Here is a 16616-nt window from a genome sequence, read left to right as displayed (position 1 = left end):
GAAGATTGATAACTATTAGTAGAAGAGGGATTAGCTTTAAAAGCAAGAAACCCATAATAAATATGTAGGCAAAATTAAAAAATCCTAACAACATCCAGAATAAATATCTACAGTATTAACAATTCTTACTTGACAAAAAGACAATACATAAAACAGAAAAGTACTTTAACAACCCTTCAATAACACTGGGTCAACCATGTGTGTGAAGGTGTACCTGTGACGGGTGTTTGAATATGAATTGAATGTGAATTCTCTTCCCATAAGTAAAGAGTTTCTCTCTATTTATAGATGTGAATTTGCTCTAGTTTTACAAGTTGTGCAGCCATTTTGGTTTGAAGAGAGGAAGAGAGAAAGAAATTGGGTTAATGGCGTTTCCTAATTCTAATGGAACAGAAGCAGGGCCTTGGAAGTTAGCAATGGAGGATGGAAAACCCATAAAACCTCCAGTCACTGTGAAATACACAAAGCTCTTCATTAATGGAGAGTTTGTAGATTCAGTTTCAGGTAATACTTATTTGTATATTTGTCTGCTGCTGCCATTTTATTGGGTTGAACACTCTCTACTTCTAAGTAGTCACTGAATATTGGGTGTACAAATCATTAGGGTTGTTTTTATCCTCTCAGTTTTTAGTTTATGCATTTATCAAGATTTGATCTTTCATAAATTTTATTGTTGAACAAATGTTTTTCAGTTTTTTTTGCAATTCTTAATTTTACTTCTTTTTGTTTTTGGATAAGATTGTATGTGTCTTTTGCATTAATTTTGGCATCATATTCTGTGATGCATCAGCAGAATGTTAGAGAGCTGATTTTTCTATTTTTTCAGCTTTCTAAGATCTCGATAATGAATCACTTGTTGATGCAAAAAAACAGACACAATCTTATTTAAAAATAGAAACGATAACAAGTTAAATTAGAATTTTTTTTATGAATTCAATATGAATATATGTTTTTTTTAAATGAGGGCACTGGATTTACCAAGACTGTGACAGAACTGAGTTTGAAGGGCTGTTTCTGTTCTTTCATGTTCACAATATGAAGATGTGGCAGAACTGACTTGGAAGGATTCTTTGTTTATCATGTGGGAATTTGAAGCCCACATGATTTCAAATTATGTAATTATGTAATGGAGTATGGTTTATATGGAAGATGCCCAATCTGAAGCACTAGAGTACAGATGGCAATAAAACAAACTGTTTTGTTTTCTTCATTTGGTTTTCATTTTAAAGAATGACAATCAGACAAATTTTGGTCAATTAGGTAGTTCATATAGTATTTAAAGATCGTTTTTGAAATTGGTTGTGTATGTTTTTAAATTGGTATTTTCAATTGTACTGATTGATCTATTACTAGGAAGAGTGGAATGAAGAATTGTGAATTGTATCCGTCTCTCTCTTTTTTAAGACTAATGTCTGACAACAATTTTTTACTCTCCTCTTTGTGATGATGAATCATTCAATGTGATTTAAACATCAATTCAAAAACATATACAGTGGATTCAGTTTCAGATAATTTACCTTTGGTGGGTAGATCAATTATGAACTTTTTAACATCCATTAATGTCTTGTAATGAATTTATGTGCAGGGAAAACATTTGAAACATTTGATCCAAGAACCGAGGAAGTGATAACAGGTGTATCAGAAGCCACCAAAGAAGATGTTGATTTGGCTGTGAAAGCAGCCAGGGCGGCCTTTGATCATGGCCCATGGCCTCGCATGTCTGGATCTGTGAGTTCTCTCACTTATCATCAAGGAAACTGGTTTTTACTTAAAAATAAATAAAAATTTAGTAATAAGTCATAACCCAATATTTGTTCTGATTCCAGGAAAGAAGCCGCATACTAAACAAATATGCAGATCTGCTTCAACAACATTCTGAGGAACTTGCGAAATTGGAAACATGGGATGCAGGAAAATGTCTGGATATGGTTCAAGGATTTGACTTGCCAGAGGCCATTGGCAATCTCAGATACTATGCAGGTACATACTAAACTTTTTGACATCTAGCATTTTAGGTCTCTCTGTCATCTATAGGGAGCAGAGTAAAAAACATGACTGTAGAAGAATGCTTTTCTGTTTAGGAATTTAATTTTATAATTTTCAGAATTTATGATATTAGCATGAATTGTTTTCAGATTTGATTATGTGATATTTTTTTTTTAACAATTCATTATATTTTATAATCTATGATAAAAACAGAAAACAAGAAAAGAGAAATGAATCATAATTTTTCTATATAATTTGCAGGGTATGCTGATAAAATCCATGGGCTGACATTAAAGATGAATGGGCCATACCAAGGATATACATTACAGGAACCCATTGGAGTATGTGGTCAGATTATACCCTGGAACTTTCCCCTAATCATGTTTTTTCTTAAGATCAGTCCTGCTCTTGCCTGTGGATGCACAGTAGTCATCAAACCTGCAGAGGATACTCCCTTAACTGCACTCTACTGTGCTCATTTATCTGTAGAGGTATGTAAGATAACCTTCTGATTGCAGTTGTCTTTCTTAATTCAATAGTTAAGTTAGAGATGGTAGATTTGTATTGAAGTTATAATTTTTTGGATAGGTTTTTCATTTTTTTTTTTAATTTGTATTGTTAGAAATTTTTCATATTTGCATATTTTATAGTATATGGTGTTAAAATTCAATTTTTTTTAAGGAAGTCTGTGATGTTATAAAAATATTTTAGCAGTAGGTAATGTTTAAAAATTGTTGATATGATAAAAAAGTTTTTAAATTGGTGGAAAAAAATTTCAACCTCATTTTAGTTATAACCATTCAAGATCTTAGATAAACAAACTTCTCTTCAAACTTCCATTCTTTAGAAGATTCTAGACGTCTTATTTTTTCTTAACATCCCATTTAAGATGGCTAGATCAACATACACGAGGTACAAAGAAGAGAAACATTATATTACTACTCCCCCATTAATTTTCAACTCCACTCCTTGCAATTTCAAAAATTTGACTACTCTTGGTAGGATTGATCAGCTACCATCTCCAAGCATTGTAGAATTACTGGGATATAATAATAAATTTGAATGAGCTTTGATCTCTAGTCTTCTTTCCAATTCCCAAATGTGATCCAAACCGTTGATTCAAAAACCATACAAAATTATTCCAAAAAACTCTTGCAGATATCTGTGATGCTAGTTGTCTATTATTTCTTTGGTGGTGTTTATGCTAAAATTTTATTGTAGTAGTGCTAATATTATGCTATTGAACATCATTTTTTGTTTTGAATGTGTTCTATTGAATGTTAAAGGGTGGTTTCTTTCAAAAGAATTCTCTTTACCTTTTAAGATTAAAAACTTAGATATGTTCTCCATTTTTTATATAAATGTGATAAAGTAAGAATAAGTGGTTGTAAGCTATGAATTTTCATATGTTTTTATACTAATAAATACCATTTTTTTGCCAAATCATACAGCATATAAACTTTTGAATCTTCATTATAACCCATAAACAAACATTTATAACTCTTTGACTCTAACTTCTTTCTTTTTTCACGGAGGAGTCTCACCAAGCAATTTGTCCAAATGCTGTAAAATATTTGATATGAGGATTTCTTCCAATCTATTTTTCTTTTGAGGTGACATTTGTAAGAGTTTTAGTAGGAATTCCATTTACAATATATACAACACAAGAAACAACCAAACTCCAAACTTTGTTGTGTAAGCCTTTCAAATGCAACATACAATGATCTATTTCTAAAAGAGTTTTATTTATCTATTCAACCACCTCATTTAGTTGAGACGTATATAAAATTGTTCTTTGCACCTTGATATCATAATTTCATAAAATGATTTGAATGTATAATTGTAGTACTCATGCCTACTATCCATCTATAAGAATTCAATCTTCATACTATTCTATTTTTAATTAATGCACTCTCTGTTATATATGCATGATTCTTCTTAATATATACTTGCAAAATTGATCAAAATATATTCTAACTTGTGTTGTGTAAAATCACTTGATTATATTATTTTCTTTAGAGTGGAGTTAGTAATTGAGAATTAATTACTTTTAGTTGGTTTATGGGAATGCAGGCTGGGATACCTCCTGGTGTTCTTAATGTGCTTCCTGGTTTTGGAGCAACGGTTGGTGCTGCCATATCCAATCATATGGATATCGATAAGGTACATATAAAATATTATATTTTATATATTTGATTTTTTAAATTATGAAATTGAAAATATAAGTTTTTTTAATTAAAAGGGGTAAAAAATTATTCAACACAAAGAGAATTGAAAAACGAGAAGGGCTAGAAGTTCAACAAAGAACAAAACATTAAACAATTCTATCTTCATCAACTAACCACTCTAACATGTGAGATAATTTCAAAGATAATTGTTCGGTATGGACAATATTCCAACCTTCCCTTCAATCAAAAGCCCATTTGGTCAAGTAGTCCGCTACTCCATTTCACTCCCTAAAAATGTGAATTAAATTTTATTTTAAGTTATATAATTGTTTTTAAAATCTTTTAAAATGTTTTTAAAAATAAGTGTAAAAATTAAAAAAATATTTTTTCATAAAAATTATGATATTATATATTTTAATAGTAATCTATATAATGTTAATTTGAATTTTATATTTAGTGAATGTTCTTTCGTTATGTGTTCTTTTATAGAAAGTATGGATACATATCTATTTTTAATTTTTTTAAATTTTGATATTCTTTTTTAGACTAGATTGATTTTATATATATATATATATATATATATATATATATATATATATATATATATATATATATATATATATATATATATATATATATATATATATATATATATATATGACTTTTTAAGTTATTATTTTTAGGATTATTGTTTTTTGGTAGATTTTTTGTTATATTTTTACTAAAATGTATGATAATCAACATATTTTGAGTTATTTCTCCAATATATTTTTTGTCACAAATATCATTTTCAATATAATCAATATGTTCTATATTCTTTTTCTTATTAAACATAGAAATTGATATCATACTTATTTCTATTATAATAATATATTGTTCTCATTAACACAATAATAAGAGTGTTTTAAACTTATTTTATAAAAGGCTAATAAAAAATATTTCTATAAAAAGATAACTCTTCCCCATTAACTTATTATTTTTTTCAACGTTTTTTATTATTCTATAGAACAAAAATCTTTACACCTCTTATTACATAAATAAAAGTTACAAATATTAATTACCAAAATAAATAATTAAGTAATTTTTGAATAAAATAATTATCTCTATTCTATTTATATATTGCTATAATATTTATTTTATTTTATATCAGTTTTTTATTTTATAAAATTAAACATTTTAACAATAGTATCGTTGCCCTCAAATTATTTATTATTATATTATTATATCTTCTTATTTAAAATAATATATACTTAATAATAATCTTATCTCAAATTATTTAAAATTATGTCTTTTTATATACATTTATTTTTAGCATATTTTTAATTAATAATATTTTCTATTATTTAGATTGCCTTTACAGGGTCCACTCAAGTGGGTAGATTGGTAATGGAGGCTTCAGCAAAAAGTAATTTGAAGGATGTGACACTTGAACTTGGTGGAAAATCACCATTGATTGTCATGGATGATTTTAATATCGACGAAGCTGTAGAAATTGCTACCGTTGCTTCATTTATAAACATGGTTAGTGGAATTTCTTAGTCATTGATAATATTAATGATATCATATAGTATTTTTCTATTATAATCTACAAAAATAATTAAAATTCTTATTGTTAATATTGTAGGGGCAAGTTTGCCTAGCAGGTTCAAGGGTGTTTGTTCAAGAAGGCGTGTATGATGAATTTGTGAAAAAAATAGTAGAAAGAGTGAAGAAGCAAGTGGTAGGTGACCCATTTAAAAGAGGAGTACAACATGGACCTCAGGTAATCCAAAACTATGATTCTATGTCATTGTTCATGCTACTACACATACTTATTCTACAATCAAAATCATATATATTTACATTTTCAAACTTCATAGAAAGTACTTATCACCATGCTCTAAAATATCATAGAGAACATAATTCTAAAGAAGATACAAACTAATTCAAGTGCACTATAACATCCTTTAGTATCCATAAAACCTCAAGTCTATAATGAAAGTAAAGTTATTTGTGAGCATCTTCCCTTTCTAACATACTTTGTATTTGTAAAGAGAAAATAATTTTATTTTACTAAAATTATGTTTTTATGAATATAACAATTAATACAACTCAATTTATTTATTTAATTATTTTTTACATATTACATTATACAATTTTAAAAATAAGAAATTAAAAGGAGTGAATTATTTAGTTGATTTCAATGGTTGATAGATAGTTTTCCATTATTTTGATAGTAACATTTCATCCATAGATCAACATTTTTTAACTTGGACACGTTGGTAGCAATATGAAAAATTTAAACTATGTCATTCTCACAATTTATGTGAGTTTGATTCTACGTCATGAATTGACTCATTATTCATTAAATGACCTTTACCTATAAAAATGGCCTTTGAATATGGAATATTTATGTGTGGTCATAACCACTAAGAATTTATCACCTCAATTGCTTAAATGTGTCTAAAAAATGGTAGTATTGATGATTTTTTTTGGGAGTTTTCTACATGAGGATCTTCTCTTTAGTTAAACCCCTAGAAGTGAATTACTAGTTTTGGCCAATGATTGGAACCACTCCAAGCTACCTTTTAGTATGCCTAGCCTATCACTAGTGATATTAATGTTGACATATGCTAATGATGCAACAAATTTAAGTGTGTTACTCTGGGATTGATCAAATGATTGGATGCATACAAGTGAATTACATTTTATCCTTTCATCCAACACCCTTGTCCGTAAATCACACATTTTATGTTCAATTAGCAAGTAATGGCTAGTAGGAAGGAAATTATTGGGAGCTAGATTTAAATTTTAATTTAGGACAGAGAGATCATTTCTTCCCCATGAATTTGAACTAATCGAATTTCTATATTGTGAAACTGAGTAAAGATGATGAATGAGTAAGTTAAAGTAGGAAATTTGTTAGGAAAGGACCTAATTACTTTTACCTTTTACACAAAAAAATGCCACTTGTACACTAGTCATTATATTATTGAAAAATGGGTCAAAACAAGTCTAAAATGCATGCCAAAAAAGTGCAAGGCGTGTAATTCTCATCCTTACATTTCTCGCACATTGAATTGCATGTAAACTAATATGAAGATGTTTGTCAAAGTGGGTAAGCATCAACACATAAGTACACAATTAGGAAGTAATTAAAAGGATATGGATAGGGATGGAAATTCCATGGATACTTCTCATAATGAGCAATCCAACTAGAAACCCTTAAGCATAAAAAGTTTTAATGGATAACATTTGACATTCATTTTAAAATAAACATTGAGAAGAATATTATGATAATAAAAATGAGCATAAAGTGGAAATAGAAGGGGAGATAGGGGTTGCAAAGGAGCCCACAACAAGAAACTAATATCCATTTGGTAATGATGGTATCTTGACAATAAATTGATAATGTTTAAGCAGGGTGGGGGCATATAAAGAAATCAATATTTGTTAGGCACAATGCGAGCTTGTAAAAATAATTTGTTAACTATTGGTTATAATGGGGACCATCGAAGGGATTAGAGTAAAATTATATGCCCCATACAATTGATTGCATTCAAGGGGTTCAATGAATTAGAAAAGAGGAAAAAATAAATGATCTCATAAGACCTAATAAGTTAGTAATAAGTCTCATGGAAAACATCATTTGACAAACATGTGATCATTATATCATATGTAAATAGGGGAAATAGCGTGCTTCAAAATTTTATCTCCAATGAAGGATATGCACAAGCAAGTGATAGTAGCCATAAGTGTTGGATACCAACATATAACTATAAATAAATATAAGATGTAATTATGATAGGCATATAGGTAAAGTGTAAGTATCATAAACATGTGACATATGATGTAAAAATAATCTTCCATAAGATAAACATGTAACATAAATATGGAAACATAATATATAAGATCATAACATGTGAGCATCATAAGGCAATAGCACACGAGTATATAAATATGAAATCATGCAAGATATAACCATAATATAACCATGATAACATAAGGTGTGAACATTGGAATTATATGAGTATAAAATCATCAAAGTAGAAAAAAAATAGCATAAAAAAGGAGCCACCAAGCACATGGAAATATAAAAAATATACAAAAAGGATTTTACAAATTATTAGACAAAATATAGAAAGTAAAATGATAGTTAAAAAAATTAGCAAAAAGACAAAAAAAATATAAATTAATTGTTGAAGTTTAGATTAAAATTAATATATAAATACGTACGCTAGTAGTACTTAAGAGTAGAACAATAAACATGCCTTGATCAACATGATGATGGTGAGTGCTAACTCTCAATATAATGGTTTTCATCTTTAAGATCTTTTAGCAATTCAAAATTACTAACTTATTATTTTCATTAGGATCAATTTATAAGGTATGGTATATTACTTCCTTGCATAATCTAATTCTAATTAGTTTGATTTAATTATTTTACATATTTTAGATAAAAATTCATGAAAATAGAAAATATTTTATGTATGTAATATTTTTTTATTATCTATATAGGTATATAGTAAATGTTAATTTTATAAAATAAATTTGTATTTTTTATTTGTATATAAATTTAATGTTTTATTTTATTGCAGGTTAATAAGGTTCAGTTTGATAGAATTTTGAAATATATTCAATATGGTAAGATAGATGGAGCTAATTTATTAATTGGCGGCCATTCTTTGGGTAAAAAGGGATTTTATATTGAACCTACAATTTTCAATAATGTTGAGGTAATTTATTCCTAACAAATAATTTTTTTAAATTAAATTTTCTTATTTCAATTTAGTAGTGGCTACTTGATATGCTTTAAGTTGGAGTACAACACTATTCTAATACATTGTAATGTAGGATGATATGAGGATCGCCAAAGAAGAAATATTTGGTCCAGTAATGTCTATCTTGAAGTTCAAGTAAGAATTTTAATATATGGATTAATATGATACATTTTTTTGAATATTTGTATAGTTTTCATATTTAATATGAATACTATTGTTTCTATTTTATAATTTTGATGTTAAATTTTGAGATTTAATTGTTTTTACAATGTGGTTCATGCAGGACTGTAGAAGAAGTTATAGAGAGAGGAAACAAGACAATATATGGTCTTGTAGCTGGAGTTTTGACTAATAATATAAATGTAGCAAATAGAGTTTCAAGATCTCTTCGTGCAGGAACTATTTGGATCAATTGCTACCTTACAGGTGGAAGTGAGTGGTCACTTGGAGGGTACAAGATGAGTGGAATCGGGAGAGAATTTGGCCCTTTTGGCCTTCAAAATTACTTACAAGTCAAAAGTGTCATTACTCCCATTCATGATTCTCCATGGTTGTAAAAACCACCTTGTTTTTCACTTGTGAGTTAGATAATAATTGAATTTTTAGAACAACATGCTATGATGTAATAGAAATGAATAATCTTAATATGTATTTTCATATTCTTAATGTTATGTTATTTTAAATGACTCTTCACATAATTAGCCATTGAGTAGAATTTATTGTATGAAATGATCTCATTATTAATTGTTGAATTTTCTAATTATGGATCTTATTATAGTCCTTTTCTCACTAGCAATATTTATTTCATGGAATTTTATTCAAAATCAATTCAAAAGAGTGTGGGTCACAAGAACTAGTGAAGCAAGCCATGTTACAAATGAAAAGATAAAGAGGGAAAAAGAATAATAACAAAAGGAAAGAAGCAATAGTTTTTTTTGTTAATAGTGGAGGATTAAATCTCATCTAGCTAAAGGCTAAAATAGAAGTGTGATGCTCTCCCTATTTGCACTTTGGAGAGGTATTGATCTTAGCTTGGTTCGACTATGTATTTAGGGATACATAGGTTGTGGTTATATTTTTCTTTTGAATGATTATTCTATGCTTTGTTTTAGTGTATTTACAGTGCCTTGATGATTTATGGTTTGTATGGACCACTTGCATGTTCAAGATGAGGATCCCTCAACATGTAGATTGTCAATGTTATTGCATTGAGATCCCTATATGACTATTGTACCAAGTTCTTTGTTAGGACTTGATGTATTCTTCTATGATGATAATTCATGTGATGTATGTGAGATGGTATTATGCTTGAATTTACTATGCTTAACTTAATGATTTGAGTGTTTGTTAAATGTGGATTAAATATAATTATAAACTTATGATGTTTAGAGATATTAATATTCATGTTGAAATGAAATGATAATGTGATTTAGATTAGTTAAATGAAATAAAATTACACATGTTGTTGAACCATGTTGGATGTTTTTATGATGCTTTGACTATTATATACATGCATAGGTACACTTGACCTTTGTGAAGTGATTACAAGTACAAGGTATTCATTCTCTTGGCCCCAAAGGTTTAAGTTACACCCCAACAATTGTTATATGAGAGATGTCACATTGGTTGTAACTATTTAGCCCTAACTTGTCATACTTGATTTGAGTACAATTTAAATACCAAAGATATTGTGGTTGGTAGAACTTTAGAAACCCTAATCCCTATTTGGATGCCCAATAAATGAGTGTTTGAGTATTTTATGTGATTTCATTATTTTCCATAAATTTAAAATGAAAATGTTTTATAGTTTAAAATTATAATTTGACAATAAAATCAAAATGTGCAGTATATGTGCCTGTTTCTTATGTGTTTGTGAAATTAAGGCAAATGAATGAGTTAGAAATTTAAAAAATATATTTTATTTATTTTTAATTCAAACTTATGAAAAAGTGTTTTGGGGGTTAAGAGAAAACTAATGCTCATTTTTACACTCAGCTTACTTTTGATGAAGAAAATGATGCAAAAAACCCCTCTCTCTTGGAAAATTGTTTTGTGGATTGAAAGGGCAATTGTGAATGGATTTGAGTGAAATTGAACGCAATAGGATAGGAATTGGGATGGGATCATATTACTGCATGGATTTATACATTTTTTTCATATGTGAAGAGATTCAAATTTGAATTTTTAACTAAAATTGAGGTAAGTTTCTCATTTCTCCTCCATTTCCTTTGGTTCATGATTTTAAATGATTGGAAAGTGTTTAGTGGATTGGGAATTTTATTTCCTTTCATTGTAGAATTTTTTTTTTGATCGATAAGAGGCCGAAGCCAAGAATTTTATTAATCATTTTGAAATTTTATATTACTCCACTCGTGCAGGCGCTGGTAGGAAAGAGTGGAGGCGAGAAAACCTCCGGCCTTGCCCGGGACCATAGTCCAGATAATATTACATCAATATACAATGGTTTTTGATCTTAATAACACAACAACACCCCAGGCTAGGGTGGGCAGGTGGGAGGGTATATTTATATATTTTTTCCCTCCCTTACAAACCCTTGATTACAAATTTCAATTATCAATAATCCTAGACTTATGGGGCATGGCCTTGAAGTTGACCTCTGATTGCAAATAGTATCTGATAATTGCCAAGAGATATTCCTGTTTGTCCTGCATGGTTAGTTTCTCAAACACTTGACAAAATTGTTAGTACCATTTTAGTCAACTATTATAGATAAAATTATATCAGTCAAGCTATAAAATTTCCACAACCAAATATCCTTTAAGGCCTATCTTTCCAGATCTTATGCAAAGAGATATGAACATAACCTTAAACGTAGATGGATAATCCTCATTATCCCAATTTGAAGATGATGTTTCATTCATGAGCCGAGTTTTAAAGAAAATGTATCTTTCTTAAACAAAATTTGACCTTCCTTTTAATGAGTCTCCAATTTACCAGCTCTTGTTTGTGCTCCTGGATGCTATCCCTAGTAATGGATAAAATCCAAGCTACAAAAACAAGAGTAGGTAAATGAGAATCTGTCATGCTAGGAATCAACATACCCATCCTCCCCTGTAAATTAATAACAGAGAAGGTAGTAGAATATATAATGCGCTCAAGGCAAGATGTAACCTCTATCCATACCACGAATATTTTGCATGTGTGCCACATCTAAGCTATAGTCTAAGATTTTGCCATAAGGTCACCCTAAAATAGAGAATTCATCAACATATGGCACATGAGCGCTACAGCTAGTGTTTAATGTTCCAAAATAGGACAAACACATGAGAAAATTGAAGCTATTATTTCCCACCCTGATAGGATTTCCACCAATGTGAATAAATACCAATAAATGAGTGTATCCAGATGTTTATAAATATCTAGAATATATATTCATATTGCTGAGTGTCCATAACAAAATACTAATATAATGGTCCTATTTTCCCATCTGTATGTCTATATAAACAATCATTCCATCATACCTATTTTATCTTTAGTACCTTTAAAATTAACAGTTAAAGCATACTATATTAGTGTCCTATAGGTCACTTAAGTTTTGTTCTTAGAATTCGGCAAGGTTAATATCTTCTCCAAGGTCTCTGTTAGCTACAAAATTAACACTATTTTACTAGAACTAGTATTATGCTAAATCGCTAGTATAGGTCAAGCGGTTAGTATCAGATTATCCCATACAAAATTAATTCAATTATACTATCAAAATTGCCCCATGCACTCATCAAGAGCCAAAGCCCACTTACTTCGACCTAGAAGACGTGGCTGACGCTTACTCCTCGTCCAGAACCAGGCCCTCTACCTTGAGGAAGTCCTCAAACCAAGTAGGTTTTGGAGGATGTTGTGTGTGTGAAAAAGTGAACCTGGTAGCTGCAAGCACAACACTTCAATTAAGTCATTATATGCATGGTTAGTAATCAATAATCAATAAGAAATAAACCATAGCAAAGCGACTAATTACCTTCTAAAAGATGCGAGTATAAGATTGCTCTCAGATTTTTATAAGCAATACCAGTGACTAGACTACACCAAGATGAAGGATAATTTAATCTATATGATATTAAGCTATATGGATGCAAGATGGATGAATAATTCAAGCAATAATAATCAATTCAAGCAACAATGGATGCAAGCAATAATGGATGTAAAATGGGTGCAAATAATCTAAAAAACACAATAATCTTCAATGACTCCAGAGCAAAATTAGCGTGATAATAATCTCCAAGCGTGTTCTCAAAAATCTCTGGGGTGAATTGGAATGAGAGCTGAAGACTGAATTTATAGAGAATCACAAGAGAAAAAGCTCAATTTAGGATTAATTGAAATAATTGAGAAATCATGTTTAGTTAACCTTGAGATAGATTCCAATTATAGTTTAATTGAAATGCATTCAAATTAGAAGTCCAAGTTGCATTGGAAAATAATAATAAATTAATTCCATGCATATAGGATAAAAATAGATAATTCTTTAATTTATTCAAGAAAAGGGTCTTTTCAATGCAACTGAACTTCTTTTCTAAAAAGCTTTGAGTTCCAATTTTAGAGAATAATTCAATAATTCAATTAAATTGCTTTTCTAATTTCAAGTTCTAAATTTAGAAAAAAGAAATAATATCTCAAGTTTGATTTCTCTCTCAATTCAATTCTTTTTTTTGTTTTATTTTCAGTTCAACTCTTTGTAATAAATTAATTCATCTTTTGTAATAAATTAATCCTTTTTGCATGATTGAATGGCAAATTTATTAATTAATTAAATATGCAAGGATATTTAATAAATTAAAATGGGATAATTGATCAAAATGATATTCTTGGAAATGATTTGATTAATTAAATAAATATTTAATTAATATTGAGTAATTGATTTGCCATGTGATTTTTGATAATTAAAGAATTAATAATGTGCTCAAGATTGATTTAATTGCCTTTGTTTAGGACCTTGGTGATGTTGTCGAGATTAGGGGCCCATGGTTTAGATGACCAATTTTAGGGTATTACAGATGTTTCACATGAAATAAATACATTAGAAAGTTGACATTCCTGTTAATTGCATCACTCCTCTCTCTGGTGAAGGTCACACCATCCGTAGAGATAATAGGGAGTCTCAGAATGGGCCTATTGTTCTGAATGAGGATGTCAAGTCTCTCAACCTAAGAATTGTCCACTCGTTGTCAATGTTGACTAACACTCACTCCAGATCACCTAAGATTGAGGCAATGAAGACCTCCCTACATAGAGCACCTGTGTCCTCGCAATTTTTGGTGGAGGAAACCGTCATAGCAAGAAACATGGCGGCCACATCCGTGTTAGCTCTGGTTCTATCTGAATTTGAGAGAAAGTCCGGACCAAGGATTCTCAACCGCATCAATAACTAAGGTGTGGGGGAGGCAAATGATGCACTAAAGGCCATCCCTGGTAATAGCGCCCTCAAATGCCATTTGCCTCTTAGAACTGCATAATTTGATTGGAGTATCCATCATCTGCTATTTTTCAGGCTTGGGACTTGTTGGATAAAAAAGCCTCTGAATTTTAACTTGAAGGTTTGGTTTAATAGCCATGTAGGGTAATTATGTGAAGTCTAAGTTTTTCTCATTCATTCTAAAATCATGTGAGCGATAAGCCCACATTGGCTGTTTCTTATTGGTTGAGTAATAATGCCATATCCTTAAATGATGAGCCGCTTGTGGGAAAACCATTTTGAGAAGCCACATTTAATTTTGGTGGATGATCAAAACGAGTTACTGATGCAAAAGACCAACAAGTATGCCTTACACCATAGCCCTGACCTATCATTATTTCCAAGATTACTTGGAGATCATACTTGCTATGATGAGCCGACACTCTTAATTGGGGGTTTATTATTTTATAATTATTATATATAGGTCTAAGTTCCCCTGCCTGCTAAGTTAATAATTGACCTCTGCTTCGCAGGATTGAGTGTTTAAACCTTTGGGTAGAGTGCTTATGAATGATAACTTATGTATTTTCATAAAATATTAAATTTTTTTGAATATTTCTAAATCTAAGTTGAAGATTTATTCGTATGAAATGATCTGTACCTATATTTTCATTTTGTTTGTGTAAATATAAATATGATAATGTATATTAAATGTTAAGTTCGTTATATATATATGTGTGTGTGTGTGTGTGTGTGTGTGTGTGTGTGTGTGTGTGTGTGTGTGTGTGTGTGTGTGTGTGTGTGTGTGTGTGTGTGTGAATATATATTTATATGTGTGTATATTTATCTAATTTTGTTATCTATATATTAATACTAATATGTTCATTATATGAATATTTTAATTATTAGTTTCAGATTATAAATATAAATAAATTTCTATATGTGTGAAAATATATATATGTGTGTGTGTGTGTGTGTGTGTGTGTGTGTGTGAGTATTAATAATTAAATTAATATATATATATATATATATATATACAATTATATATATATATGTGTGTGTGTGTGTGTGTGTGTGTGTGTGTGTGTGTGTGTGTGTGTGTGTGTGTGTATACATATGTGTGTGTATATTACTCTGATTATTTGTATATTTCTGTGTATAAGAGAGTTTTAACAAATTGCCAAGTATGTTGGTAAATTAATATGGGGCCTCAAATGATATCAATCAGAGGATTTGGATGATAGGCTATCTCAGGTTTACCTATAGGTCTGGGTTCCGTCTGATTTTATGTATATGATAGGGACCAAGTTGTGATCCATTTATGTGACTATTAAAGTTATTTATTGTGTGTAGATATGAGATGTTGTTTTAAGAATAAATGCTAGGAGCTACGTGGATTATTGTCTTGCCATCAACCCCCATGTTAGCGAGGGAATCAACTCTTTTGTTGCCTTCCCTATAGATATGATTAAAGATGACCCTGTCAAATGTTTTGATGTTTATCATTATCTTAGCCAGGGAGGCATTTAGCTTCCAATCAAGCATTGGCCCTTTCCTAAGGGCATTAATGATAATGGTCGAATCCCCTTCAATGACGATCCTCTTGATATTGAGTATAATGCATAGGTTTATTCTTGCAGCAAGTGCTTGCATTTTTGCAGCATTGTTTGTGCATTGACTAGAGGGGAGGGCCATATAGGCCACCTCATCCCCATTTGAATTATGAAGGCTGCATCCAAGACCAGCACTCCCCGGGTTGCCCCTAGAAGTGCCATCAAAGTTAAGTTTAAACCATCCAATAATAGGGGGAAGCCACTTACACTCCTTACGTAATGTAAAGTTGGATGGTGGGCCTTTACCAATGAAGGAGGGTATCTTTAGACCTTTCCATCTTAGATTCATTTTTTCATCCCAATAGGTCATATTAACATCTCTCTAGTGATTGGAGGTCTAGTTATTTATCAATTCCACTATGATGGCTTCAATTTTATTGGTCAATTGATACCATTGCATTTTACTATCTTTGAAAATCCTCCTATTTCTTTCCTTCCAGATTTCCTAGATCATAATGGAGGGGGCAATGATCCATAAATTTTCAAACATGCATCCAATGTTCCGTATTGGCTAGGCGTGGAATAGATCAGAGATATTATTAGGATTAGGGGTATACCAAATCAACTGATTTTTTAACCATCCCCAGCAATTGTAAGCTTAATCATAGGTTACCAGGAGATGATTAGAATTTTCTTCTTCCTTTTCACATAATGGACACCTGCTAGGACCTTCATATCCTAG

At 30.1% G+C, this 16616-nt stretch overlaps 1 protein-coding gene across 1 annotated transcript; it reads left to right on the top strand.

Moving 5' to 3' along the window:
• Positions 1–276: 276 nt before the first annotated feature.
• LOC131073913 (aldehyde dehydrogenase 1) lies at positions 277–9580 on the top strand. The gene is made up of 10 exons (XM_058010421.2): positions 277–504; positions 1586–1728; positions 1827–1980; positions 2248–2477; positions 4060–4149; positions 5502–5675; positions 5779–5916; positions 8732–8869; positions 8988–9049; positions 9198–9580. Exons 1-10 carry the CDS (start codon positions 366–368, stop codon positions 9469–9471), a joined length of 1542 nt encoding a protein of 513 aa, XP_057866404.1. The 5' UTR covers positions 277–365; the 3' UTR covers positions 9472–9580.
• The last annotated feature ends 7036 nt before the right edge of the window (positions 9581–16616 follow it).

The sequence above is a fragment of the Cryptomeria japonica genome, chromosome 9 (genome assembly GCF_030272615.1).
Source record: "Cryptomeria japonica chromosome 9, Sugi_1.0, whole genome shotgun sequence".
Lineage (NCBI taxonomy): Eukaryota > Viridiplantae > Streptophyta > Pinopsida > Cupressales > Cupressaceae > Cryptomeria > Cryptomeria japonica.
Note: the sequence above shows the minus strand (reverse complement) of the source record. Positions and strands in the feature narration are given on the sequence as shown.